The sequence below is a fragment of the Nipponia nippon genome, unplaced genomic scaffold (assembly GCF_047370975.1).
Source record: "Nipponia nippon isolate SJK-2023a ecotype South Korea unplaced genomic scaffold, ASM4737097v1 scaffold_5, whole genome shotgun sequence".
Lineage (NCBI taxonomy): Eukaryota > Metazoa > Chordata > Aves > Pelecaniformes > Threskiornithidae > Nipponia > Nipponia nippon.
The window spans coordinates 25,594,221-25,620,772 of record NW_028262369.1 but is presented as its reverse complement, the minus strand read 5'-3'; the positions used below and the strand labels follow the sequence as shown (position 1 = coordinate 25,620,772).

Here is a 26,552-nt window from a genome sequence, read left to right as displayed (position 1 = left end):
GCTTACTTGGGAAGAGAAACACCATCGCTCTGAACGTCTTCCCCCTTCCTTCTTCTTCCCTCAGCTTTATGTGCTGAGCATGACATCATATGATCTGGAATACCCCTTCGGTCAGTTGGGGTCGGCTGTCTTGGCTGTGTCCCCTCCCAACTTCTTGTGTACCTCCAGCCTCCTCACTGGTGGGGTGGTGTGAGAAGCAGAAAAGACCTTGACTCTGTGTAAGCACTGCTCAGCAGTAACGAAAACATCCCTGTGTTATCAACACTGTTTTCAGCACAAATCCAAAACATAGCCCCATACTAGCTACTAGGAAGAAAACTAACTCTATCCCAGCCAAAACCAGCACAGCTATAAAAGAAAAAAATAATAATTTAATCATCTCCTGACAAATATCTTGACCTGAATATAGTCAACCTGTGGTTTAATTGAAGAAATCTAAGTTGCTATATGTAACGCATTTCTGTATTGTCTTGAGTCATCCCATATCAAATGCTTTCCTTCTGTACATGCATTGGAATCTGTCCATGAAGAAAAATAGTCTTAAGTGCATTGCAAAGCATCCTTGCATTAAGTTAGCTGCCAACGCCAGTGCAGAAGTTTGTGTTCTGCATTGAGTTGTGTCGCAACCCCACAAGGACTGTGAGTAATTGCACCAGGATCGGGGCCCAATCACGTATATCGCAGGATATATGGGAAGCTGGTTTTTTTCAGACTTAAGATAAAAAAAAAAGATTGTTAAATAACTTTCTTAGGAGACAAAAAAGAACTAGCACATGTGGCTAATATACAAGATTTGCCTATAGTGCTTACAGAGTGTGTGATTAATAGACTTCAGGATCTCTTGAGCTAGTGCTGATGCGAAGAAGGATGAGGAAGGCGTCGAGGAAGGGGGTGTTTTCTTCACAGGATCAATCCTAAACACTGCCATGGAAAACAGCTCCCCAGGTAAGCTGTCTCCACAACTTCCATCAGGATAATTCCCCGCAAAGGCTGTAGGTGAAGGACATAGTGCACGTCCCAGCGTGCTCTGAAGCCAAACACGCACTTCAGCTCCCCAAACTCTCCATCTCTGCTAGAGAAGTCTAAATATTTGGGCTGGCAAGCCTGCAAAGCTGTGCATGCTTACAGGGGATTGTTTTATTTATTTTTTTATTGCAAGGATGGATGCAGGCCAATGCACTTAATAGTAACCACATGGTAAAATAAATAAGAATGTCTGTATAGACTTAAAAGTAAATGTTAAATATTTGCTCCGTTTTTTCTGATGTCTTCTATGCCAGCTTTGAAATGGCCGTGTGGCAAACAGCACTTTTATTTTGCTGTGTTTTCTTAAGCCTGGAACATTTAATAATTTCTAATTAAACCATCTACATTTTTAGGATATTTATGAGCAAACTGATATGGGCTCTTAAAATGTGCCAGGGAGGGGCAGAAGCTGTACACTACAGTCATATTTAAGGTTTTTTTCTTCCAAAGCCATGTAAAAACCCTATCCACATTTTTCTGCTTTTGAAAAGGTATCCACTGGATACACTGAGGAGAAGCCATTAGCAATTTATGTTTCTCTTCCTACATTTAGGAGCATTTTTCTTAAAATAAGCAATCATCCTCCAGGCCCACAGCAGAGAATAGCCCAAACACAGGGGCAACTGTTGGGTAACTGCCTGCTGCTGTGAGTCGGGGGGAGCCAGAAGTCAGCCTTTACATATCTGGGATGCCTAAGTTAGCTTACAAAAACAAAAGTAAATTTTGCCTGAATGCTTTATTTACTCTTTTTTAATGTTTTTTGGAAAGAAATGAGTCACTTTCCACTATTTTATATGTTTAACCCAGCAAGAGTGGCAGTAGATACTTCTCGTCTCGATACTTTTCTCGAGACCAAAACAAGTTCATATAAATATGGTTTGCTTTTTAAAGAGCAAATCTTTTGGGGAGTCTTGCAATTCCAGCACCTAAACCAGACAGTAACGAGACGGAGCAACTAAACTGCATAATTTTTTTCATGCAAATGCAGAAATGTTACAGCTAGTTCAGAGCTGACCAGCGAGGTACTCCAAAAAGTGAGAAATACTGAAGATAACTAATGTTGAGATAATCAGTGAAGACATGCTCTAAATAGCAGACAGAAAAGGAAACTTCTCTTGCATGATTAACAGTGTAAGTGTAAAAAATAAACCTTTATTTACATTCGCATCAGCTCTGCACAACTGACCAACGCGGACTCTCACGGATGCAGGAAGCACAAAAGAGACCTTCAGGGATGCTCCAGGGGAGAGCAGCTCTCGGGGCAGTTAGTACTGTCTGTCTCAAAAAAAAAAAGAAAGTTTCACAGCAATGGGCACCTGGGCAATAGGAAGTTCATTTGTATCAATTATGCATGAGCATGCAAGGAAATGATATTGCAGCAGGGAATTTAAGGGTGTGTTTTGGCAAGGCGATGCACACAGAGTGGCCCATGTTTGCAGCAGATGTGAATGAATATGGCATATCTGAAGGCAGTCAAGAATCTCCAGTTTACGTAAGTCATGACTGGACGGGGCTTTTTTCAGCTGCAGTTGGACTGGAAACCTGTGCAATAGCAGAATAGCAGACTAAAACTGGAAATACTTATTTAATATTTAATGCTGGCTGTTTACATTAACCTTCCCCTGCCTTCAGGAGTTTTAAGTACATTTCTCCAGATCTCAGATATCTATACACAGGAAGGAGAAGAAAATATGCATCATAATAAATAAAATCTGAGTTTACCTGAAGTTCAAATGCTCCACTAGGACATACCCATCTGAGAGAAGGGGAAAAAAAGTAGTAAATTAGTAAACTCCTGAGCAAAGAAAGTCTCAGTGGCTAAGCACAAAGAACATAGTGTTAGTTGCCCCTCAAAACTGGATTGAAAGGTGACTACCCGTGCCAGAGACTTTCTGCAAACTTACATCTGCCCTCCGAATTGCGGCAAATCACTGAGTTGCCCTCCGTGACATCGATAACGTCCAGCTGTTCTCCAGCTGTGACTGGGAGATCAACTCTCCTCTTACTGGGGACTGAGCACTCGGCAGTGGCTGTGTTGATGACATTGATCTCCTTGTCATACTGCAAAGAAATGAAAGCATGAGTTATTCTATGCTCGGGTGCGATGTCTTTAAGGGCAGTGAGGAGGGACGGAGAGAACAGATTTCAGGATGGGTTGTGAGGCTTTGTTTGGGGCTGAAGAGGGGGAAAAAAAACCAGCAACACCTCTTATGAAGATCCAGATTAGGGGAGAAGGCAGCAGGTCAGTTGCACATCTCTCCCAGCATAGCTAAGGATCAACAGCTTTCCACTGTACATCTTTTAAGCATGACAAGTAGCTGCTTTCCTCCTCTGACACAGCTAATTCCCTAAATATAGGAACATACCATAAATGTTTCTCTAAAAATCTTCTCTTCTTTTTCCATCTTCTTGCTTTTTTCTGCATTGCTCTTCTTGACTTTGAAGATATTTCTGCATTGTGAGAGAGAGAGAAACACACACACTTCTGAGCTTCATTTAAATAACCCCTGGCATGTTGCGAAATGCAACCCAGAGCCTAACTCCGGTCTTGTCTGCAATGAACGCTTGGAAGAGCAAAACACACCATTCACGTCACTATTTTTCATAAAAGGATGAATATGCAACTCAAATCTGTTGGTGAGCATAACTTGAGACATTTTGTATCTCCACTTGGAATAACTGTTTTTTCTGTAAGCAGCATGGGAACAAACAAACTCTCTATCAAGTGTTTCAAATCAGTTGTGTTTTTATAGAAGTCAACAATTCACTTTTCCCCCAGCAATTTGTCTCCTTCTGGTTTTGTTTATATTCAAACATAAAGGGTCCCCAGATAACTCTCGTCCTGAGTCATTTATGGAAGTGGGGCTTGACACAGCTCTGCAGATTTTTGTTGCTTTTTTAGCACATGGAGGAGAAACTCACCCAAGCAGACATTTATGTGGCACTGTAAAGTGAAAAACAAGCTCTTGTAACTGGCTTAAGAGGAGCAATGGCCATTCATGCTGGGGCACTCCCTGGGTATGGAGATACCACTCTTTCTGGTTTGTACATGAAATTCCAGCTATGGCATTCATTTTAAAACTAGACAGGAAAAAAACAACCAAACAAAAACCACCCACTTGCAATAAATTATTCACCCTTGGCTAACTTTCATGCACTTAAAATTAAGAGGAGGGGAAACAAAAGCTGAAATTAGGGACTTCTAAGCTGTGAAGCGATTTCTCCTTGGCAGTCTCAGCCTGCAGGACCTGCGATCTCCAAGGAATGGATGAAATTGCATCAGCTTCCTGATAGCCTGTAAAATTATATGCATGACTTTGCACAACACAACAAGTGGTGTTTGAGCAACCCCGTGCAGGAGCTCTGTGGTGAGAACCTAGAAAACAGATCTCTGATTTGGATTTGTTTGAAGTCCCAGCTATTGTGTCATGAAAAATCTCATTGCAATGCACATTTTTCTGATCTAAGAGGGAAATCTCCTAAGTCCATGCAAATTTTTGCAGCGCTGGTAACAAAAAGTTTTATTTTATGTACAAATGATGCAGCAAGAGGCAATGCGATAAACCCAACTGGAAAAAGAAGACCCAAGAAATCAATGCTTTAAAATAAGGGCAAGGGGAACACATAGGCAATTACTACGCTGTGTACAGGGCTTCTAAGCACAGTGCTCTTGCCAAAATAGCAATAGATGATCCATGGAGATAAAATATTTAATCAAGGCACAATTAAGGAAGGAATGGGACTGGGCATGGCAGAAAAGCAGCCAAATATATAGCAAGTAACACCTTTTTGTCTCAGCTAAGTGGGAAGACACAATACAACTTCAGGATTAGACCCTCAGGGTATCCCCTACTTGCATACAGCTCAGATCCAAGAGTTTATTTTGCCCTCAAGATATTTTCTGCAAAGTTCCCTGAAAGTTGGGTTCAAAGGGAAAGGACCCTGGAGCAGCAGCCAACACAAAATGTCTGTGCAATCAGAGGCACCCCGTTCCTGCAAACAACTCAAGACGTGCGTATAAAGTTAGACAACGCAGGAAAACACAGAATGGAAATCAAGACCTTCCCACATCATTGCTGCTTTTCCTTTGGTCCTTATCCTCTTTCGCCATCAGGAATTTTGGCATCCAAGTTTTGTTCTTGTTGTCCTTCTCTCTGAGAGGAGAAAAAGCCACACAGAAATTCAAGTTTTTTCCAGCAGACCGTGTCCCCTCCCCAAACTCGTGTACCTACAAAGTCATGATTTTTCTGTCTGTCTCACCCTACAACCACCACTGAAACACAAACACTTGCTGCGATTTATACCAGCACGCACTGCCGCCACAATCATCTGGCAGCAAGACATCAAGACATGCTGTTCCTATTAAAAGTAATTTTTCTGACAAGGGGCTTGCCAGGACGGGGCTGATTATCGGGTCTGGAAGCCGGAGTTTTCCTTCCTTAGGAAAACTATCTGAATTTTCACGTGTTTCAGGGAGCAGCTCTCTCCTTTTCACGTCTCTGGCACTAACTAGGTAACATTGAAGAAACATTTTGCCAAATTAAACACACATGGAGAGGACACCTGGACTGTATCCAGAGAACTGAGTCCTGACCAGCTCATGACCCTCGGTGCCTTGCAGTACCACAGGCTCCCCAGGGCACAGGTTTGTGCCAAGAGGAACATCTTGGCCCAAGGCCAGCCCCAGGAGAGGGCACCCTCCTCACCTTGGCTCTCTCTGCCCCACCTCGACATCGTCGTACACCGTGTCCTCCTGGGAAACAGCTGCTGTCAACCAAAATACAACAGAAAATTATTAAGAGGTGTCATTCTGAGTCCAGTACTCAAAGCGATGTATTGCAGAGGAAAATTGGGGCTGTTGCCCAACCCAGAGGGGCCAAGGCAATGTGAAAGGAAGATCCTCGAGACTCTGAAAACCAGCCAAAATTCCAGTACAAGGCAGGATGCTTGGGTTTGTCAGCTGTGTTTGTGGGCAGTTTTCTGGATGGGTTTGGCCATCCAGCTCCAGGGATGGAGCAGAAGCAGCAGCAAAGCCCCAGCGTCACACTGCAGCCAGCCCGAGCAGGGTTTCCATCCCGAGGACATGAGTCCATTCACTCCAGCACCTTCTCAAGGCTTGATTAGTGGGGATAGTTTTTGAATCCACCTCCATTTACACAAGGCATGAACTTGTCCCTCTAGCAGACAGCAATAAGCAGCAAAGTTTTATAGAGAGCTGCCAGAGTGCAGTTGGCTGCTAAACACCACCATCAGCCTGAGAGCAGTGGTTTAGCGTGGATTGCTTCACACGTTGACTTCCTAAATATATTCAGATCTGCAAGAGCAATGCTCCTCTTCAAAGAAAACCACCCAAAAGTAAGCAAAAAACCCACCCTCAAATGAAGCACAAATCTCTATCAAGTCTTCAAAGTTAACACTGACACATTACATGATTTTGGGAAAGGCATGATGGCTAAAGTTGATTTTCCATTGTGCAATACATTTGCCTCTTCATACACACACACACACAAGTCCCCGAGAGCCAGATACATGTATATTGCTTACCTAAATTTGGTACCGAAACGGAAAACAATCTGCAGATAGAAAGAAGCTTTTAGAAACAAGTTTGCACATCAGCGTCGCCCAAAAAGCCATGAGCACCGACAAGCTGGCAGCACGCAGCACTTGCTACTGAAGTGATGGAGTCAGGTCTAGGTGCATGGGCTCTGTGACACCAACAGCATCTGCCAGAATTACCTCCCTTGCTAAATAAGCATCTTCATCTTCTGGCAGCAACAAGAGCCCTGTGTTCATCAGGCAGGTTATAAAAGATCTACATTGCATCCAAAGAACAGTCCAAATTGGCAAAAGCACCTTCCTCCTGACCACCCCTACACCCCTTCCCAATAGCTAGAGGGTTGATGGACAGTTGGTATCTGTAGTCAGTAGTAATTCCCTCCTTGTAATCTGCCAATATTATGGATTGCCCAGGATTTTAAATGTGACAATGACTGCAGATATCTAAGATGCCTGCAGGAGCTTTAACAGTTCTATGCAACAGGAGAATGGCATGAAACCTGGTGGCTCCTTCCCTGTAATGATACTTAGGAGTAATGCAGGAAAGAGCCACTGACGTGACAGAGCACCTAGTGTAAAAAGGTTTTTAAGTAAAATAAACCTTCCTCATATAAAAGAGGAAGGTTTAATCTGGAATTTCCAAAGAAATAAGAAAAAGTAGCATTTTCCTGGACTTCAGGCACTGTGCACAGGGTGAAGCACAGGCTGGCAGCGGTGGTGGACAGATTCTGCAGGCAGCTACTGTGCATTTGAGGAAAAGGCAGTTTCCATGGAATTTTAATCAGAGTTTTGAATACTAAAGTAAGAGTACCCGAAAGGGCACTGTAGGAAGTTATACAATATCATCTATCCTAACTTGTTAAACTACAAACTGAATAGTAAACTTCTTCAGCAGATGCTATTGCCAGCTCGACCGTAAATGGTACTTGGAATAAAAAAAACTCAACCCTTAAGAGCCACATCAGCCAGCCTTTGCCTAATCCTGGCCCACAGGGCTAGGCAGCAGGTATCACATTTCTATGTTCCCTTGTGTACCTGCATCATGCTGAAGTATCAGAAAGGTACCAAAGGCACCAGAAAGCCTATGAAAACTTGGACACGGCTGTAGGACCAGCTCCTGTAGATTCCTGATGCCAGAGACTTCAGAGAAACTGCACAGATGGACCATTGACCACATCTGCCATAGCAGCTCCAAGTGAGTTGATAGAAGTACTTTGGGCATAACTTTCCCAATGAAGCTGTATTCCTTACTCCGAGACCTCCTGCTCTCAAATTATTGCAAATATGAATGCTCAGGTTTGGAGGGGGAAGGGGTTAGACAACCAATGTTTTCTTACCTTAAGTTTTCCTTGAGCCTGATGTTATTCAGCTTCAGCTTTTCTATCTTAAACAAGTTTCCAAATCTCTTTTGGTTTTCTCTTCTGTCCAAAAGAGAGACAGATTTTAAATTAAAGAGGCACTAGGCGCTGAAGTGTGTGAGAGTTGCAATCCTCGTAGCCCCAGAGATCCTGAAGCAAGTAAAGGAGGGGCAGCAGACCTTAGACCTCAGTTCAGGAGTAGGCTTTAAGCCTTAACAGCATCATGCAGATGAATGATGGATTCAATGGGATAGGCACCAACACAGCAAAAGGTGTTTAATTGTAATGTCCAAGCTCAGGTCTTTGCTTAGCTTTAAACTTTTCTGTGTTAATTGAAGTTGTCCTCCTCTGACCCAACAACTACAGAATGATCCAGGTTTATTTGGAGTAAAAATTCCTGATGAAAGGGACAAAAATTCCCCAGAAGCATGCAGTGCGCATTAAAGGAGGACATTAGGAGCATCTGTCTGTGCTACCCTTCACCACACATTTCTGCTGTGTACACTCTTGAAAAGGGCATTCCACTACACACACCCCCCTCTGAAGCTTACGGAGGGTTGCAAAGCTACACAGCGATTTTCTAATAAAGTATCTGCAAAGAACCAAGATCCTCACATGGGGGACACTACCCATGCGTAAGTACTATTAATAATACTTTATGTGTATCAGCACACCTAATCTTGCATGTGGGATCGATAGAAAGATTACATAAAGACTGGTTTGGGTATTAAGACACTGACCTCTGAACTCCATGAATTTGGTCCCAACCCTAGCTTTGTCATGAAATTCCCTTGGAAACCCAGCAAGATGCACTGCTCCTCTGTGAATTAGCAATAGAGTTTAATTTCTGCTGCTGTTGAGCACCCACGTGCAGAGAGGTGCAGGAGAGGCATGGGTACACTTCCCAGCAGATGGGGGACATGAATGGTCAGTCCGGGAGCCAGATGCAGATGCCAGCACACTACCCTCTGGCCTGAGAAGCTCGTGTACCTCCACCACTGAACTCCCATGGACAATTTGCAAAGAAATGACACTTTCACCTTTTAACAAGTGCCCAGTCACCTCCAGGGTTTCAGGTTTCCCATACCTTTTTCCCCGTCTCCGACACACACAGGCTCTACATGCATGCATAAGCTAGGCTTGAATCCAGATGCAAGCCAGTATGAGCCTCACATCCGTAAGGGAAAAGCAGATGTATAGCAACACCTTATTATTCCTCCCACACTGCTCCTTAGAAGAGAGCCACCAGATGCACTCGAAGCAATTGTGTGCAGCATCCCCAGCCCATATGCCATTCCCAAAGGCTGTCTCTATTTCTTACAAAGGGATGCAGGAAATCTTGTACCGCATGAGGGCAGGGAACCACACAAAGCTAATAAGTAAAAACACAGCTAACTTCACGTTTCACCTCTTAATCCATTTGGGAAGCTCAGGCAATGTATAAACCTGAGGCTGCAAAACTCATTGCTTTTATAACACACCCTGAGGAAGCAAATATCTTTAAAAGCTATATAAAAAAGAGCAGGTTGCAAGTTAGTTACAGCATGTCAGCCTGGGCTCCTTTCAGCTTTCCAACCTTCTGTGATCTGAAATGTGAGCATTTTGTCCTTTTTTATGGGGACAATGTCCCCATTTGTCCCTCAAGCATTACCTCTTTTGGCACACAAAAAACGGTGCCATTTCTTAGCTACAGCTGAGCAATACTTTTGATCAAGAGAAGGCTAGCAAGACTGTCCTGTGTGTTTTATGCAAGAAGAGATCTGTAAGGGGAGTACTTCCAATGGATGGAGAGTGCTACAAGCTCTAACAGAAAGGCCTCACTGCTTAGGGATTCAATTTTAGTAACTATTTTTTCTCCCTAAGTATCAGCCAAAGGGGAAAGAGGGAGAAAGAGGGGAAGAAACCCACCCATACAACTTTTCTGCAGTTACATTAGGAAAAAAAAAAGGCTTCCAGACAGTACCTGGCGTAGGAGATCAAGGTCAGTATTTCAAAATACAGGCTAAGAAATTGCAACTTACTCTGTTTTTGCTGGATTATCACCCCCAATCTCAACGTCTTCATATGTTTCTTCGTAGCTGTTTTCTGAAACTTAAAACCAAGGCATGCCATTATCACAAACCACGTTCAGTAGCGATGAGGTGAGGTTTGCTGGACAAATTGCACACAGGCCATTCATTTTACTCTTAGAGAGGTTTCCAAGTCGCTCAGATGAATTCCATGCTAGACACGTCTATTTCTCCCCACTGGTTTTAATGGGGATTTAGAGCAACCAGGCCAGAAGGAGACACTATAGATGTTGAAAGTTAAATGAAGCTATTCACATCATTTCCCAGGGACCAGCCCAAATTATAAGCAGCTCCCATTCGAGCGTCCCCTCACGCTGCACTTACTGCTGGCTGAAGTGAACGGACTTGAGGCATCTGACCCGTGGCTGCTAGAAGACAGAAGTATTACGTGGGGATTTGCTGCAGCATAGTTTGTAAAAGACATTTCATAGACACAGCCATTGTGAAGAGCCCAGGTCCATACTCACAGTCTCTCCTGTATTTCCTCAACGTCATCATATATATCCTCTGGTGCCTGCAGAGACTGCCAAGTGTTTTGGTTCAAGGCTGTTCTTTCTACCTCTGGCTTTGGAGCACCACCATACACATAGCGCCCTGAAAACGAGAAAGGACCTTTGCTTTAGAAGCTTTTCTGAGGAACTTCTCCCAGGGCAAGGACAACTGTTGAGGGTAACAGTTGATGCCACAACAAATAAGAGCCTGCAGGCATACTTTCCATTCCAGCAGTCCAGGAAAGTTTCTGCTCTGAGCCACTTTGAGAAAGAAAAGCAAAGCATTTTAAAAGATTTTAAGTTTTAAAACATTTAGCTTTAAAATATTTTAAAGGTTTACAATATTTTAGGTTTAAAAAAAATTAAAACGTTCATCAATATTCTCAGTTGTGGCAGAATCCTCCGCACCAGAAAACATCCCAAGAGACTATTCATGGATGTTCGGAGAAGTGATTCAGGGGAGGGCTTAGTATGGTTGGTGGAGATGCTAAAATCCAAATAATGGGCCAGACCATTGGGAATATACCTGTAAATCAATATCTCGGAAAGTAGACAAGGAGGGAGAGTATCCCAGAGATGTATTTCACCAAGGGCTGGAACCAAGCATGAGAGTTGCACCTCATGAGGTTAGAAAAAGATTATTACTGGAGAACTCTGTTAAGTGCATATGAAATCCTTAAAACTGATTTAAGAGAGTTAGAGTAATGTAGAAATGCAGCCACACAAATAAAAGCAGATAGTGTTTCTAAATGAGCACGGGTGCATGCAGTAGGTCTCTCCAGAAGCTTGCACCAGGACAATATGGCCTAGTTAATGACCAAAATTTCTGCAAAACATTCAAACCCCCATGAAGAAGACAAGGGGGGGGGGGGGGCAGGGGGGGAGGGTGGAACCAAACAATTCTCCGAATCAGCCTCTCTGATGAAGCAATAGCAGAAGACTCACCATGAGTACTTTAAAAAAAAAATTCCCAAGAGAAATTACCTCCAGCTGTTCAAAGGTCAAGAAAACCAGCATGATTTCTTACAAAAACAGACACCAACCAAAACATAAAATTATTATGAAGTGATTTAAAATAAAAAAAAAAACAAACCTGAGGACCATACCAATAACAACAACCACAGCCACAATCAATTTACACTTTCTCCTTCACAGTCCCGCTCTGTCCACAGAGCCCTACAGAGCTACTTTTCTCTTTCATCTCTGAAATGCTGCCATATCACACTAATGGCTTGCAGAGGCAGAGGCAGGAGTAAGCCTTTGCAGAACAGAGCCCATGCACACTTATACGTGAAGCTGCAAAATAGTGTTTATAGAGGAGACATGACTGAGTTTAACTGTGCAGCTAAGGTGCATATCACCAGCTCCAGACACTCTCTCAGAGCGTCATGACAGAAGGAGCCCAAAGTCAGAAAAAGGCTCACTGGAACTTCTAAGAAGATGGAGCAAGGAGCCATCATCCATCTTAATAAGGGACAAGGAGAGACTTCAGGCTCTCATCCTGCTCACATGTGTTTCTACCACAAGCTTTAGCCAAACCCTTTTCTGAGACTCAATAAATTATGAGAAGCAGAGGAGATGGATTTCAGCTCTCTTGGATAAGGGCAATCTGCTAGAAAAACAAACACCTCGGTTTGAGTTACGCAGATGGTTAACCAGCTTAGGAAGCTATTCGAAAAGCCAAAATAAATTATTCAGACCAGAATACAAATGCACATGCAACCTTTTGCCCTGGTTTAACTAAATTGGTTCAAGAGTTGCATCCAAATTTAACATTATTCCCATATGGAAGAGACATTTGGGCAACAGATGGGACTAAGGATTGAGGAAACACTCAACAGAGCAATGAGATACTCACAGAGCTCTGCTCCGTCTTTTGCCAGCCCTTGTGGGGTAGGATGCTTTGCAGTCTGGGTACTGGTCACACCCTGCTTCACTTGCAGCACCTTCATCCCACCTCTACCACCTTCCTTGGTTTGGCTAGTGGGAGATACGTATTCATTTCCACCTGTCTGAGATCAGACGTTTGGTTTGGTTAATACAGTCTTTAGAAACAGCTTTCTAATATAAGTTAATATAACTTACAAATATACATCTATAAGCATGTAAGTTATGTTTCTGTGGACTTAAAACAGTTTTACGCCCTTTTCCATCAGGGATTTCTCGTAGACATAGGTGCTGCTTGGCAGCACTACTTGCCTTTTAGGCAGTAGCAGTTGAGCAATGAGCAGGCAAAGGAGAAGGCAGAAAAAACCCAGGTGATTAAGGACTCAAATTTCAACTGTTTCCCAAAGAGGAGGATAGAAAGAGAAGAGACATCCTACAGTAATTATTAGAAGTAATCGCAAGGATATGATACCTTGAAAATTTTCTTTGCTTCCTGTTTCTCTCTTTCAATACTTGATTTTCCCTCTTTTTCGTCCTCTATTATAGCTCTTCCAGGACTGAAAATTTCAAAAATTAGAGAAATCTCAGAACATAGATACTTTAGCAAAGTCACAGACAAACAGATTGCTTTATGACTGTGCCCAAATAAGCAGCTCGTTTTCCCTTTGAATGAGGTAGGTGCCAAAAAGACAGGCAAATCCAAATCTAAAGGCCACTGGTTACTTGCGGTAATAGCAATCACTCTTGGAAAAGAGACAAACTAAGATGGTTGTTTTCTAGTAGCAGGAATGGACAAGCTATATCCATTTGCCAGTGGCGGTACCCAGCTCACAAGATGTGCCTCTCACCATACTATATTGCAATTTAGGGAAGAAGATACAGCAACAGGAGGCAGAACTTGATACCTTTTTTCCAGCAGCACAACATTTCCCACTGAAGTGACCCCCTTTTATCACATGATTCTTCAAGCCCCATTGAAAAAACAGCCTTCAGCCAGTGACAATAATTATACACTGCGAGGAGTTTGAAACATGACATTTATAGGGTGAAATTCAGTGTGGACCTTGCCTTACCACACAGCTTTGGACATGGAACTGGGTGTCCCAGTTTGAGAGCCTCATACCTCTCCCTTCTCATACTGAAAGAATTCAAGTTTCAGTAGGAAAAGACAATGCATTTTCTTGAGTGCTGGAGGAGAGAAGAAAATCTCCCCTCCAGATATGCTTTAGAATGAAAACAATCTTAGAAACCATGAGTGCTGACACAGAAGAGCATCATTGCCTACATTGTCCTGGTCATGAAATATATGAAATTTATTTCTATTTACTCAGTGTTACAATATTCTAACCCTAACCTGAGTTAGTGGTGGGGTTAGAAGAAGTCTGAGAGAAAGGAAAGGAAATTACCTGGATTTGGCAAAGAGAAAAGTCTTCTGTTTCTAGAATAAAGAAGAGGAAAGCCTTCAGCCACTGTGCTTTTTTCAACAGTCAAGCTTTTATACAAGGCCTCAACTGTCATCTAGTATTTAAAGAAATATTTCTTTAGAAAGCCCAGAAGCATTTTACGTTTGGAATAGTCATCAGACAAGGATATTTCCTCTGCTTTGCAGGACAGGGGATACACATATTGACAAACTATATAGGGATAATGTAACAGTGCAAGGGATCAGGCCAGCGAAGCTACTGGTCAGAATGAAAGCAATTAGAGGTTGGAGAGCTTACAGAAGAGGAGGAAGGGTTTTTTAATAAATAAAGATTTTCCAACCTACCATAAAATAAGACTAGAGCCAAGCCAGAGAACCCCTCTGTAAATCATGCACAGATAAGTGCATTTGGAAACCTGTGCTGTTTCCTGGACAATTTGATTGCTTTGCAAGTCAGCACTTGAAAATGGAGTTTGACGTTTTCCAAAGAGTAGTTTCCCCTCTTTTAGCAGAGCCACAACTGATACCCAGCACACGATCATCTCCTGGCACAAGGTGACATGTTCTCTCAGCCCAGCTGCCCACTGCGATCTCGGCCATGCAGCCAAGCAGGTCTTCTCTAGGGACAGCTGTAGCAACTCCTGCCCTCTGCAATGCACTATCCTGCCTTCACTGCAGGGTATGTCCATGGCCAAGGTGAACTGCCACCCCCTTTGTAGCCAAGGTAAAATGAAAAGTGTCAGGTCATAGTTTGCAGCAGAGGTATCCATGCAGCAGGGGATGAAAACCCATACAGTCGTGTCCACAACAGTTGCCCTCGCTTATGAGCCAAAGCTCAAAGCGTGCTGCCACGACAAGGAAACCTGGCTCAGTTTTGCTTTTATGCCTTCACAGAGGAATTACCAGCACGAGCTCACCTTTGGCAGGAACTCCCAGAACAATTCAGTGGATTTTCCCTCCAACAATTCATGCTTTTGATATCAGTGCTTGACACTTACTTGGTCTACCACCAACATCCAGATGGTGTTACCACTTCCTTACATGTTTGCAGTGGAAGTCAAGGGAGCTGACTCTCTCCCCTAGTGTGTTTGGAAACCTCATTAGTCTTCATGTCCCCTCTGCAATTTCTTATTTATTTTTTGAGAGTCTTCACAGACAACACACAAAGAAATACTTGGCAGATAAGAAATACAGATATTAGAAGTTTCTAAGATAGGAAAACATGGTATGTATGGTACAGTCAAGCCTGAAAGATCCAAACTGGCTGTGATGAGACTTACCTTGTGTTCTTGAGGCTCTGCCTTAGGTACTAGAAAAGACATTTGTGAATACATATTACTTCTTAGTCCATGTTAAAGTCATTGCACTTTAAGTTGCAAAACCCAATTTCAGCTTCAGCCCACATGCTCAGCATCCAGGCACACATTCACCATGTCCTACTGGCCAGGGTCCCTCAATTTGCTGTTTAGCATTGGCTCACATTCAGAGGACTGCACCATTGAGCTTGACTGGCCATAGTTCTCATAGCCCTAGGGGAAAACCCAAGAGGGCTGTGGCACGTCCCCCCAAGGAAGTTGCTTGCGTCCTGTTCCAATGGGAGAGAAAACCAATGCACAAGGCAGAAACTAACCTCCGCCAAAAGAGGCAACTTTGGAAAATGTAAGAGCAGAGCAGAAGCAACTCTGATAGAGAAAATCACACTGGGAAGTAGTAGTGATGGAGACGGAAAAGCTCTGTACCCTGTACCTTTCTGTTCCCAAGAAGATGTTGAGGTTTGCCTCACTATCTTCTTTTCTTTCTCTTCTACATGGGTAGCGTCTTGTGACTTTTCCCCACTGCAGTTTTACTGTAAGCACCATCTCACCACCAAAATGCTAACTTCTTTTTTGTTTGTGCCCTGAAGTCCTCATACACTGCCAGTGCACAGAGGGACACTACAGACAGTCATCTTTGGTCACCTGAACAACTGCACAGCTGCTTTTCTCAACTTGAAGAAACTATGTTATTTCCTTTTTTAAAGGCTCTATCCCAGATAGCATGTAATTCATCTAGCAGTCTTCCCTTGCAAACTACCTTCAATGAGACACAAGGTTGTGGTGTCCCCAGACTGATTCAGGTACGTCGGGGTTTCTTCGTAATTATGCTGCTCTTCAAGTTGAGCACTGAGAAGATGAAAGAAAAGAGAGAAGAGATTTTTTTTTTGGCCCTTTTAGAAGTCTGAAAAAAATTATTCATCTTAAGGACAAGGAATTCAAGCACTTTGATACTGAGCCTACAAGAAAGCAAAGTGAAATCAGGAACTCCTCGGAGGGAGAGAAGACCTGTGCCAGATGCAGGGCTCAGCTGAGCCTTTCCCCGACTCCACATTCCCACTACTTTTCCTTTGGGAGGACAGGCGCAGGGCTCAAAGCACATCAGGGGACTTCATACTGGGATTATGGTCTTCTGCCTACAGCGATCCCTCAAGCAGAAACAGAACAAAAAGTCCAAGGAAATCAGAGTGCAGCATTTTTCAAACCTACTACAGCTACTTAAAAATTAATAACAACCCAGTTGCACTGTTTGGCATGCTGTTTCTCACTTAAGGAAACAGGAAGCAGAAAATACAGATATCAGAGGGTATATTTAAACGTCCTGCTCGTGAGCTCATCAAGTGACATGGTCCATGCTGACACAGCAGGTAGCACGTGCCAGCCATGGGAGGAGGCAAGGCATCACAACCCCAGCATCGCGCAGCCTCAAGTATTGGGCTTCCCAGCCCAGTCCCCATCTCCTCATTGTCCTTTTTCCTTTCCTCCTCCAGAAATTCAGATTAGCATAATTTGGGAATAGGTACAGAGAGAAATCCAAGCCTTCCCGGATTACCCAGGCAAAGCCCTGAGTCTTACTCTCCACCCACAGCGGCAGAAGTTTCGGCAGCTCAGGAGCGTACCAGGAAGCAGCAAATGCACAAGATGCAGCTTGCAGGACATGCGGGGGACAGGCTAGGGTGGTGTAAGAGCATCAGGAAGAGTTATAGTGAGAACTTCTATCTTTTAACAGTAAGTCTATAATAAACCTCAGTGAGGGTTTCATTTTCCTTGAATCACCCTGCTGTCACAACTCAGTGTCAACACAGTAAGGACTAAGTAGTTGTTGCAAACCAGAACAAGAGGAACAAGAAACTCAAGGTGCATTTTAACAGTAGTGAAATCAGAGTAAGAAATGACATTTAAAGTCAAGCAGAAGCTTGTGCTAATGCCAAAGGCTGCCCTAGCCCCCTGCTCTCCCCTGCAGTCCCCAGCACTGGGGGCAGTGCCTGTCGGCTTGCTGGTCCCACAGCATGTCTTGGACACGTAGGTCCCACTGAAGGGGACACACATATACATACTGCATTAATACCACAAGCATGTAATTTGTCCCCAGTGTCACCACCTGAGACCAGATAAAACCCCTACCCTTTGCTTCCCCAGCCCAACCCTGGGATAAAATAGGATCCTGGGAACTTGGCTGGACACCAGACAGCCCTTTATATATACCACAGTGCTACGCTGGAGCTGAAATACAGCTGGGTTGATGGATCCCTGACTCACATCAGGGAAGGCGGAATGTTTGTCCCCAAACAAGGAATCAGAGCTCAAGATCAGTTGGCACAAACAACTACGTCAGGGTCTCTAATGAAGAGACCGGACTTCATTACAGGTGAGGCTCCCACCTCTGGGCTTCAGGGAGGGGCATTTCAGCCTCCAAAACCCCACGATTTTGCTTTTATGCTGGAGTTCATTTAATTCATTTCCCCAGTTATCACATGGTTAATATTTAACAAGTGACCTATTGTAAAGACCATATCACAAGTATTAGAGCAAGACAGCTAATCTTGCTGCAATGTATTACTAGGACCACAGGCTTCCTTGTGGTGCATGACAGCTTTGGAGCTAGTTATTTTTTGACCAGTTCTCTTTTGACAAGTACAGGTTAAAAGTTAAACAAAACACCAGCCAACGCTGGCAGGAACACCTCATGATGTGAAAAGCACAATTTGCTGTGTCGTTAGCTGCAAGGGTTCATTGTTTGGGCACAGAAAGTATTTTAAGAATTTGTCTCTTCTTGCTTTGGTTCAGCCATTCTGTTTCCCGTTTTCCCAGCTGTATATTCATGCAGCTAAGACAAAACACGTATGTGAATATTTTTCTCCACTTTTGCTGTTCTTGTGGCACAGAACCAGGACCACTACGCAACCACTCATGACAAGTCAGAGATGTAGCAGAAAAAGTCAGGATCCCCTTGCATACAAAAACAATCATGTCTGTAAGATTTTTGAGCTGTTTCAGATACTTGCAGTATCAGAAGCTGAACCGATCAGCTCATGTCCTCTGTTGAGCGAGTTTGGACCACCACTTAATAAGAATCTCACTTCAGCATCTGGAGACAGCTGAAGTCCTGGGGATGGGGAGAGGGGGCAGTGGCTCCTGTACCCCGGCTGTGCTGGCTGCACAAACATGTAGGAGGGCAAGCTCCTCGCTGCTGGCAAAAATTCCAACACCTGCTGATTACACCAGGGCTTTGTTTCAGCAACAGTTCTCAAAAGCATCCCTTTTCTAAAAACACCAAGCTTGAGTACATGGAAAACAGGAAGGGAAAAATGTACAGTGGGCAGGTGCAACCAAAGCACCAGCAGTGTTTTCCCTCTGACCAGCTAAACCAGACCTAATGACACATGGGTAGGGCTCTCCAAGCTGCTCGAAAAGCCCAGAGGATAAAATAGGGATGAAGCTTTCTGCTTTAGGAGAAGGTCATCCCAGCCAACTTTATGCTTCCCTTGCGGGTTTGCACAATCCCTGGAGCAAGTTGCTGCCTTGATGTTCCCTCCAGACTGCATGGGGATGCTTCAGCATCACGGGATGGGCATGCTCCCATCACCTATGAGCCACACGTTGCCTTGCCACACACTCACCTTTCAGGGGTCAAGTAATCCTCTTCGTCAGCAGCTGCACACAAACACAGAGAGGATTAGCGTTTGAAGGCAAGACCGCTCTCCTACAGAACACAAGCTGCAGTGACAGGGAGGTGTGATGGGGATGGCTCTTCCTCGAGGCAGCACGCCGCACACAAAGGCAGGCATGAAATAAGATTGCCAGCAGAAACTGGGGATATGGCTATGTTAATACGTCATTATTTCATGTTTCCAGGCAACAACCTCAGGCTTTCTAGAGATCAATAATTGAGTAATATTGAGCGAGCATGGAGATAATGACATATAAATGTAGCTAGTTCCCTCCATCAAATTAATATATTTAGAAAAGGCAAGTAGGTTAGAAAAGAGTTTCAGTGAAAACTTCTCTCTTTCCTTCTTATTCTTATCAAGGCCAGGGCAGACCAATAAGCACTGGCACAGTAAAGCCAAAGAGAGTCTAGCCGAGCCCCTTGTAGAAAAGTAGCTCCCTTTGAATTCAGCAAAAGTTGTGCCTAAAGATCTGGCTATAATTAAGCCTGTATCTACAAAGAAAGACCATTTAGCAGCTTAATAAGCAGTCCAGAATATTCTATTATGCAACATCAATAGGGTTTTATTATGGGAAACTGAACTTTTGCATTTCTTGATGTTGGAACATTTAACGGCGTTGCCCTCTGTTGTATTTAAAACAGAAGGGGGGGGATTAGCAGACCAGTTTCTTCTGATTTTATTGTGCCTTCCCACAGTTGTGTGCTGCAGAGTCAAGGCATTTCCCATTGAAGCACAGTGATAAAGATCAGCTCGCCACGTACGCAGCTGCTGCTGCTTTACAGCCAGCTGTAAACCGCTCACAACATGCTGCAGTTGGGAGGAAAGCGGGTTTCTGCATGGGGGATGACGTTCAACCTGGAAAACCAGATCACTTTTCCAGATTAAGAGCAAAAATCAGTATCACTGACACTGCTGGGCTCTTTCTAATGTTTGAGGAAGATGTTAGAAGCAAGCAACAATGCCTTATTTCCATGTGCTTGGAATTGTGGCTTTTTAGATGTCAACAAATTGCAAATTATTATTCATTTTCTGCAGAACAGGTTTGGGGAGAAAGACTAGAAATCTCTTACTTGTTTCATTTCCTCTGTAGACTGAAGGCACAGCGCTTCGGAAAGCACTGAGATCAAACTTCGGGGGTCTTGCAGGCTTCCCAGGGGCAGGACCCAGGGATTCAGCTGAAGGGAGAAGTTTAATTCTTGGCCACTTGCTCCCGGGGCTGAGAGAGCATTTTCCTGCACCAGGCTGGCAGAAGGGAGGCTCCGATTCTGCTCCAGAGAAGCATAAGGACAGGAGAGGCAGCAATTAGCCCTCATTTAAGCAAAAATCCACGTAAGATCATTAGTTATTATACAGACATTCCTAACCATCTCCGCTTCCTCCCAATTTCAGCATTCCTGTTGCACAGGGGGGCTCTTACCATGTTACCAGAATGGAAAAATAAATGGAAATGTCCATTTTTACAGATTTTTATAAAGTTAGCCATGTTGGGGCCTCAGCTCTTGACAGCTCCCTTCCTCTGGATTATAAAATACTAACCTAATTTTCTGTATCGATAACATTTTAATCTGCCAGGATTTAGTGACATAGCAGCTTTCCATAGACAGTGCAAGCAAGGTAGCTTTCCAGGGTAAACAAAGACTTATTCTTTTCAGCGCCCTGTCACTCAGCATGACGATAGCAAGGGGAACTTCGCAGCATTTGAGTTTTCTAGCACCAGTTTGTGTAAGAAATATTGCAAGGAGAATATGCTCTCTGAGCTCAAATATGACCTTTTGCAAAGCTGGGAGGGTACAAAGGGGGGAGTTCAGGTTTAAGCCACTTTAATTTGCACTAAACTGTCTTTGCAGAAAAGCCAAGCCTTTATATGTCTGTGTGAAAACTGAATAGCAGGGCGTAGTCACATTTACCTTGTAATTGTGAAAGGCCAAAGCAGACCAAAACTGAAGACACTCCCCTGTTCTCACTCTTCATCCTACTCTCAAAATGTGGATAATTTCTTAAAGTGAACTTTAAAAAATTTGGTGTAGATGGGGAACCCTCCCCTTACCCAAGCTCAGCAGCAGTTTGGGGCCCATTTCTTATCTCCAGGACCTCCGGAGAAAGAAGAAAGCACTCCAATGGGCCAGTTTGGCCTCTTGTTTGAGGGTCCCAACTCGTAACAGCTTTTCTCTCCAGCTGCTGTATCCTGCACTTTCAGAGGACCTATATACCTATATGTTGCTATGCATATATATATGCTCATTGTTAAGAGTATAGCTTACTATACCTTTCTGGTACTGAGGTTCCTCTCTTGGTGCACAATAACCCAGATGGCAGAATGCAGTTGCCACTGCGCTTTCAGCACCTACTTCGTCAGAGCTCCTGTGTCCTCTGGGAGCCTGGGGAAGAGCCAGCCCGCTGCCATGCAGAGCATCCTTCTTCTGGGCAGGCAAGTCAAGCATGGGCTTGCTTCCAGACGGTCGCATCTTGCTCCTGCCCAATGCAGCAGGAGCACGCATCACCCTCGGCTCCGGGTAGGGGTGCACGGATAAGTTTGCTGCCTGTTGGGCTGGGAGCATTGCACTTGCTTTCTCGCTGCAGGATAAAGTGTTTTCCCAGATCTGTAGGGCATAGTGGAAAGAATTTGGGAGCAGAGGGCCCTCTGGAGCTGTTTGGGCTGATCCTTGCCGTTCAGTGCAATAGGATGGCAGAGGCTTCTCTGAACTGTTCTTGGGAGAACTCAGTCCGTTCTCTGAGACATTGCCTTTGTGCTCTTCATTGTGCCCTGTCAGCTCCACACAACCCAGCGTGGCTCGAGGCCACGCCAGGGGGTTGCGTTGGGTGAGCACAGAGGGTTGGGAGGCAGGATGGGCAGGTTCATCTTTGGGTTTTGGTATTATCACTTCTCTCTTACTCAGGGGCAGAGGGCTGGACACGGCATTTCCTCCAGAGCCCAGCTTGGGAGGGGTTTTAGTGGGAGGCTTCTTGTGTGGCTGCACCAGCTTGCTGGCCAAGTTGGGGTCATTCTGAAATTTTGCTCGGAGAGCTTTGAAATCAGTCACACCTTCCTGGGAGGGGGAAGAGAGGAGAGCACAAAACATCTGCTTTCAGAGGTGGCAACAGGCAACTTATATGATCACGATCATTTCAGAGAGAAAGAGGCTGCAGACTCCACCCTGATCACCAAGGATATGCAGACCCTAGTGAAAATTTAAAAGCAGGAGAAGAGAATTAGCTCATTCAAAGGATCCTCCAAAGGCTCACAAATCACTTCTGATAAAGGCAGCAGAGCTGAGACAGGGGAAAAACACTGGAGTAGAGCATAGAAACATGACCAAGCAGAGCCAGCGGGACCAGCAGAGATGGTTCCTGCTCCCCAATGTCACCCAGAGTTTGAGAATCTCCCCCGGGAGGACCTGGCAAACACTAAAATGAAGATTAGAGCTTCCTGGCAGAGGTGCTGCGACACCGCTTATGCACGTGCTAGGTAGGAAAGCTGCGCTTTATTTTCAATACACAACCATCAGCCAGGGGAGAGGTCGGTGCTGCTCCGGAGAGCCCCAGTCCATCGCCTGCTTCCTTTAGAAAACTCCACCATGGGAAGAGCAGCACCAAACATCCTCCTTGGTGGGCTCCAAATGACCTCTGGGACAAAACCTTCTTCCTCCACCATGTTGGTTCAGCTCAGGGTCCCCATGGCTGTTTAGATGCTTCTCCCCTTGCCGATATTCCCACCTCAGGAACCAGAGGAGATACAAACCAAACACACTGCACACAAGGACAGCAAGAGCATCTCCTAGTCTGGGTGATAAATACTGGCTAAGATACTCGATTCCTTGCCCATACAGTTACCAGGCCCCAGGTTATATATGATTTCGAACAGTGACAGCACAGTTTAAAAGGGCACTTAAAGAACGTTTTGTTTCAGGCCTTTGTCCCCAGGCATCTCACCGTCCCATGCCAGAGAAAGGAGACCACAGTTTTTGCCTGTGATACCGTGGCTTAAATTCAGCTCTGAACTGAACTAGGGAGAAAATATAAAGAAAAATTTATGAGCTACTTAAGTCCTTGAACTGCTCTATAACTTTTTATATGCCATGATTACATTAGGTGCACTACTCTGACAGCTTAGTTCAGTGCAGAGAACTGTAAGGCTTCATGAGAACCTGTCTAATGAGGAAATTGGAAAAAATTATCTGGGACAGAACTTCGTTATACTGAAAAAAGCCCCAGCCTTAAGTGTTAAGGCAGAACAGATGAATAGCATACTGAGGTTTTATTGCATTTAATTGCACGATTTATTAAACACTGACAATTTCTCTTGAATAACCCCTTTCACTGACTTTATTACTTTCACAGGGTAGTGCATGATGTAAAGAACCAATCCTTGGGGGACAGGTTTGAATTGCTCCAATTATATTTCATATTAGTGGTCAGCAGCATGATGCCGTGTAAGCTGCCCAGACAGCCTAATCTAGCGGCGAGCCGATGGGAATGGGAGTTTTCAGAAGCATACGGAAGATAAATCCGATTTTGGAAAAAAAATAATCCCACATGTACCAGATCCCTCCAGCGATGCCAGACAGGAAATAAAGCAGTGAGGTGCCCTTATGCGATTGCACCAAGCTTTTGCACGTGCTGCAGCAACAGTTGAAGAGTTCAATGCTGTTTACCTCTCCTTACTGATTTTCTTTACTGTAGCATATAGTTCCTCATCAGTGCCCTTGGAGACAAAAAAAATGGAAAAGTACCTGCACGTGACAATGTGCCGCAGGCAAGACGGACTCCTGCGAAACGGGGGTTTTGGTCAGGCCTCTGCCTGGCACTGGCTGTGACAGAAAGGGCTGTGACAGTCACTATCTTGGCCCTGCCTGTAATTAAAAAGGGATGGATACAAGCCTCCTTTTTTCCCCCTGCAGCTGTTATTCCTCTTGCCTTGAAATGGCAGTTTCAAATGATTTGCCTAATTAACTGGAAGGTTATCTGTGCTTAATGCACTCTCGGTGCCCTTCACTAGAATACAGTTTCCCCCAGCTTGCAGCCTGCTGGGATATTGGCACCGATGCCACGAGCAGACCCAGTGTAGGAGGGACACGTACAGCCCTCCAGCCGAGCACACTGAACCGCCCAGGAGGATGGGGTTAAATTGCACCCCACGGCCACCTCCTGCACACCCACACCTGGCCTTTCCCAATGCTCTCTCCCCTCCAACAAAGTTCCCGCAAACACCGCTTCCTTGCGCAGGGCTGAGCTTAGCACAACCCTCCGAGGTGCAATGAGTTCTCTCGGTCTCTGCAGGGATGATTTTCCATCAGAGCCAGGACTGTTTCAAACCACAGACCCAGCCAAGCAACTCTCTGGCTCAACTCGCACACCTTGAGCTAGCTCAGGGAGATGCTCAGCTCAAACACAGTGCCGAGAAGGTTGCAGGCAGGCAGGGGCCATATGAAGTCCCAAGTCCCAGTGCCCCACCAGCCCAGGGAGAGTTCAGCACAGTAGGGAGAGGCGCTCCCCTGAAAATGAGACCAGTTGACAAGTGGGGAGAATACACTAATAAATTTAAAGGACTGCCTAAAGCTCACAATATGTATTACAGCTACATCTGGCCAAATAACTCACTGTGAATAATAATACATTTGGCAAAAGCCCATGCAAGATGCGAGAGGGAGAGAATAAAAAGGAAACAAACTTCCACTGGCAGGAAAGCTATGAGCATTACAGAGTCAGGGGACATCTAAACTTTCCATATTTTATCCCTATAAATAAAATGTTCTTCTAACATTAATATCATTCTAGGAAGCAGAATGAAGCTCAGCTTAAGCCTATGATAATAATACCTTTTAGAAAGAGCAGCAGCTGGAGGTACGTGCTGATACCAAGGACTAACCAAAAGGAATCTGAATTCTCATTAGTTTTATTTCAGCTGCTTTTCTAAAACCAATCGACACTGGGAGAGAAAACCCCATTCAGGATGTGACACAGAGGACAGCTGAGAGGAAGCACTGCATGTTCTCCTCCTGAAATTTTTCTGGTTTCATCCATTCTTTATCTTGATTTCCAAGGGAGCTCCCACAGGTAAATGTTTAATCAGCGCTGCCCTCTGCCCCGCAGCGGGGCGGCTGGAGCCGAGCCCAGGCACCCTGGGCACGCTGACGAGAGCATGCCGCAGATACTGTCTACTCATTAACCCACTGGCTTCTCCCGGAAAATAAATAATAAATAAAATCCACCTCTACTTTTTGTTAAATTAAGAGGCAGCAACCGCAGCTCATCTCAGAGCAAGGGGTGAAGAAACCAGGCACCAGGAGCCCCTCAACCCCTGCTTTGGGCCAGAAAAGCTGTTCCTTTGTGGTCCCTGCGCAGAGCAAATGCGGCATCGAGAGCGTGCACCTAACCCCGAGGTTAAACTGCTGCCAGCACTTCGTGGAGATAACAGCCCCAAAGCTACGAACCAGCAGCAGAAAATCAAGCAGCAAATGTTTCACCCGGGCAGGGGAGGGGGGACAGAGGAGGCAGAGCAGCGCATTGCTGCGGTGAGGGTGGAAAGGAGCAGAGCCCCAGCAGTTACCACGTCCATCCCTTCGCTGCTCCGTGCCGGCTCCGGCGGTTCAGCCTGGCAGCATCTTTCCCTGCCCCTGCCTCCGGCCGGCGTCTGCCCCGGCGGCTCCCCGCTCCGTCGCCTGTCCCTGCCGCCACCGCAGCACCGGGCGAGGCGGGGCAAGCCCGAAAACACACCTGGGCCAAGGCATGGGTCTGCCCCCGGGGCGGGGAGAGCCTCACCCGGGCAGGGCTGAGCCTGCGGGAGCGCAGCCCTGCCCGGCCACGCTTCCTTGACCCGACTCACGGGTTCCCCGAACCGCAAACGTCAACACCACGGCAGGCTTTGGATGGGCTCAGAAAGGGAAGAATCGGGTTTGGTTTGGTTTTGGAGGGAAAGAACAGCACCTCCCCTCGGCATGGGTGCCCCTACAGCACCCATGTCCATATGGCAGTTCTCAGGTCTCTCCTCACACCTGGGGCAAGCAAAGCTGAGGAGAGCAGAGGAGCCCCACCATGCAGGGGCAATGATCCTTACCCTGCCTCTTTGTAGGCCCCTGTCACGGGTGACACACACCCTACTGCATCAGCCCAGCCTGCACGCAGCTCTTCCCCAAGCCGAATCCAGAGCCCTGGGAGTGATGAAAACAGACATTTCCCTGGAGGAATCAGGGAACCATTCTTCATCTCTGGATAGCAGACCCCAGCAAAAACAGTTGTCCTTGCTGAAGCCCACACATTTTCCCCAGTGAAGCAGCTCCTTTTCATGGTGAGCTGTTTCTCAGAATCCTAAGGACAGAGCAGTTAAATTAGGGCAAACAAGACTTTTCCTATCATTGGATATTTCTGCCCTGGAGAACAGCCTGAAAAGATCTGTCCAAATGTTGAGCTCATGTTTTTACAGAGCACGTCTCCCAGGAAAAACAAGGCTGGTTAACTTGGCAAGAAGAGAACTGAGAGCCCCAGGACTTTCTTTTCCCCTCCATAACTGATCAAATATTATTTCATCTTTCTCTGCGGGAGCACTTGATTTCCTTCAAGCTGAGACGGCTGCTGCATGGAGCGCGGGTGCTATTCAGAGGCGGCTGTCAACAGGGCTTGGGTGGGTAGGGAGCCATTGGACGCCTGAGCAATCCCAGCTGATCACCAGCTGATCACCAGCTGATCACCAGCTGATCCTAATTCCACGTACCAGGATACAGCACCTCTCATATATATCATTTCCAAAGAGCTGCCTGGAGA

General features: G+C 45.2%; 1 protein-coding gene across 8 annotated transcripts; it reads right to left on the bottom strand.

Moving 5' to 3' along the window:
• Nucleotides 1–10: 10 nt before the first annotated feature.
• Nucleotides 11–25,481, bottom strand: FYB2 (FYN binding protein 2). 8 transcript variants are annotated; one of them, XR_015698715.1, is made up of 21 exons: nt 25,342–25,481; nt 21,061–21,841; nt 19,865–20,059; nt 18,744–18,777; nt 15,884–15,972; nt 15,091–15,119; nt 13,794–13,825; nt 12,860–12,944; nt 12,359–12,512; nt 10,477–10,603; nt 10,334–10,377; nt 9,962–10,031; nt 7,920–8,003; nt 6,571–6,599; nt 5,733–5,793; nt 5,088–5,180; nt 3,393–3,477; nt 2,931–3,087; nt 2,749–2,782; nt 2,187–2,301; nt 11–225 (listed from the first exon to the last, which is right to left on the bottom strand). XR_015698715.1 is itself a non-coding variant. In XM_087731408.1 (20 exons), exons 1-20 carry the CDS (start codon nt 25,348–25,350, stop codon nt 2,292–2,294), a joined length of 2,202 nt encoding a protein of 733 aa, XP_087587534.1. In that variant the 5' UTR covers nt 25,351–25,481; the 3' UTR covers nt 2,159–2,291. The 8 variants fall into 8 exon arrangements, 1 of the variants encoding a protein (XP_087587534.1); XR_015698716.1 differs by having other exon boundaries at nt 11–176; XR_015698717.1 differs by having other exon boundaries at nt 5,733–5,790.
• Between the last annotated feature and the right edge of the window lie 1,071 nt (nt 25,482–26,552).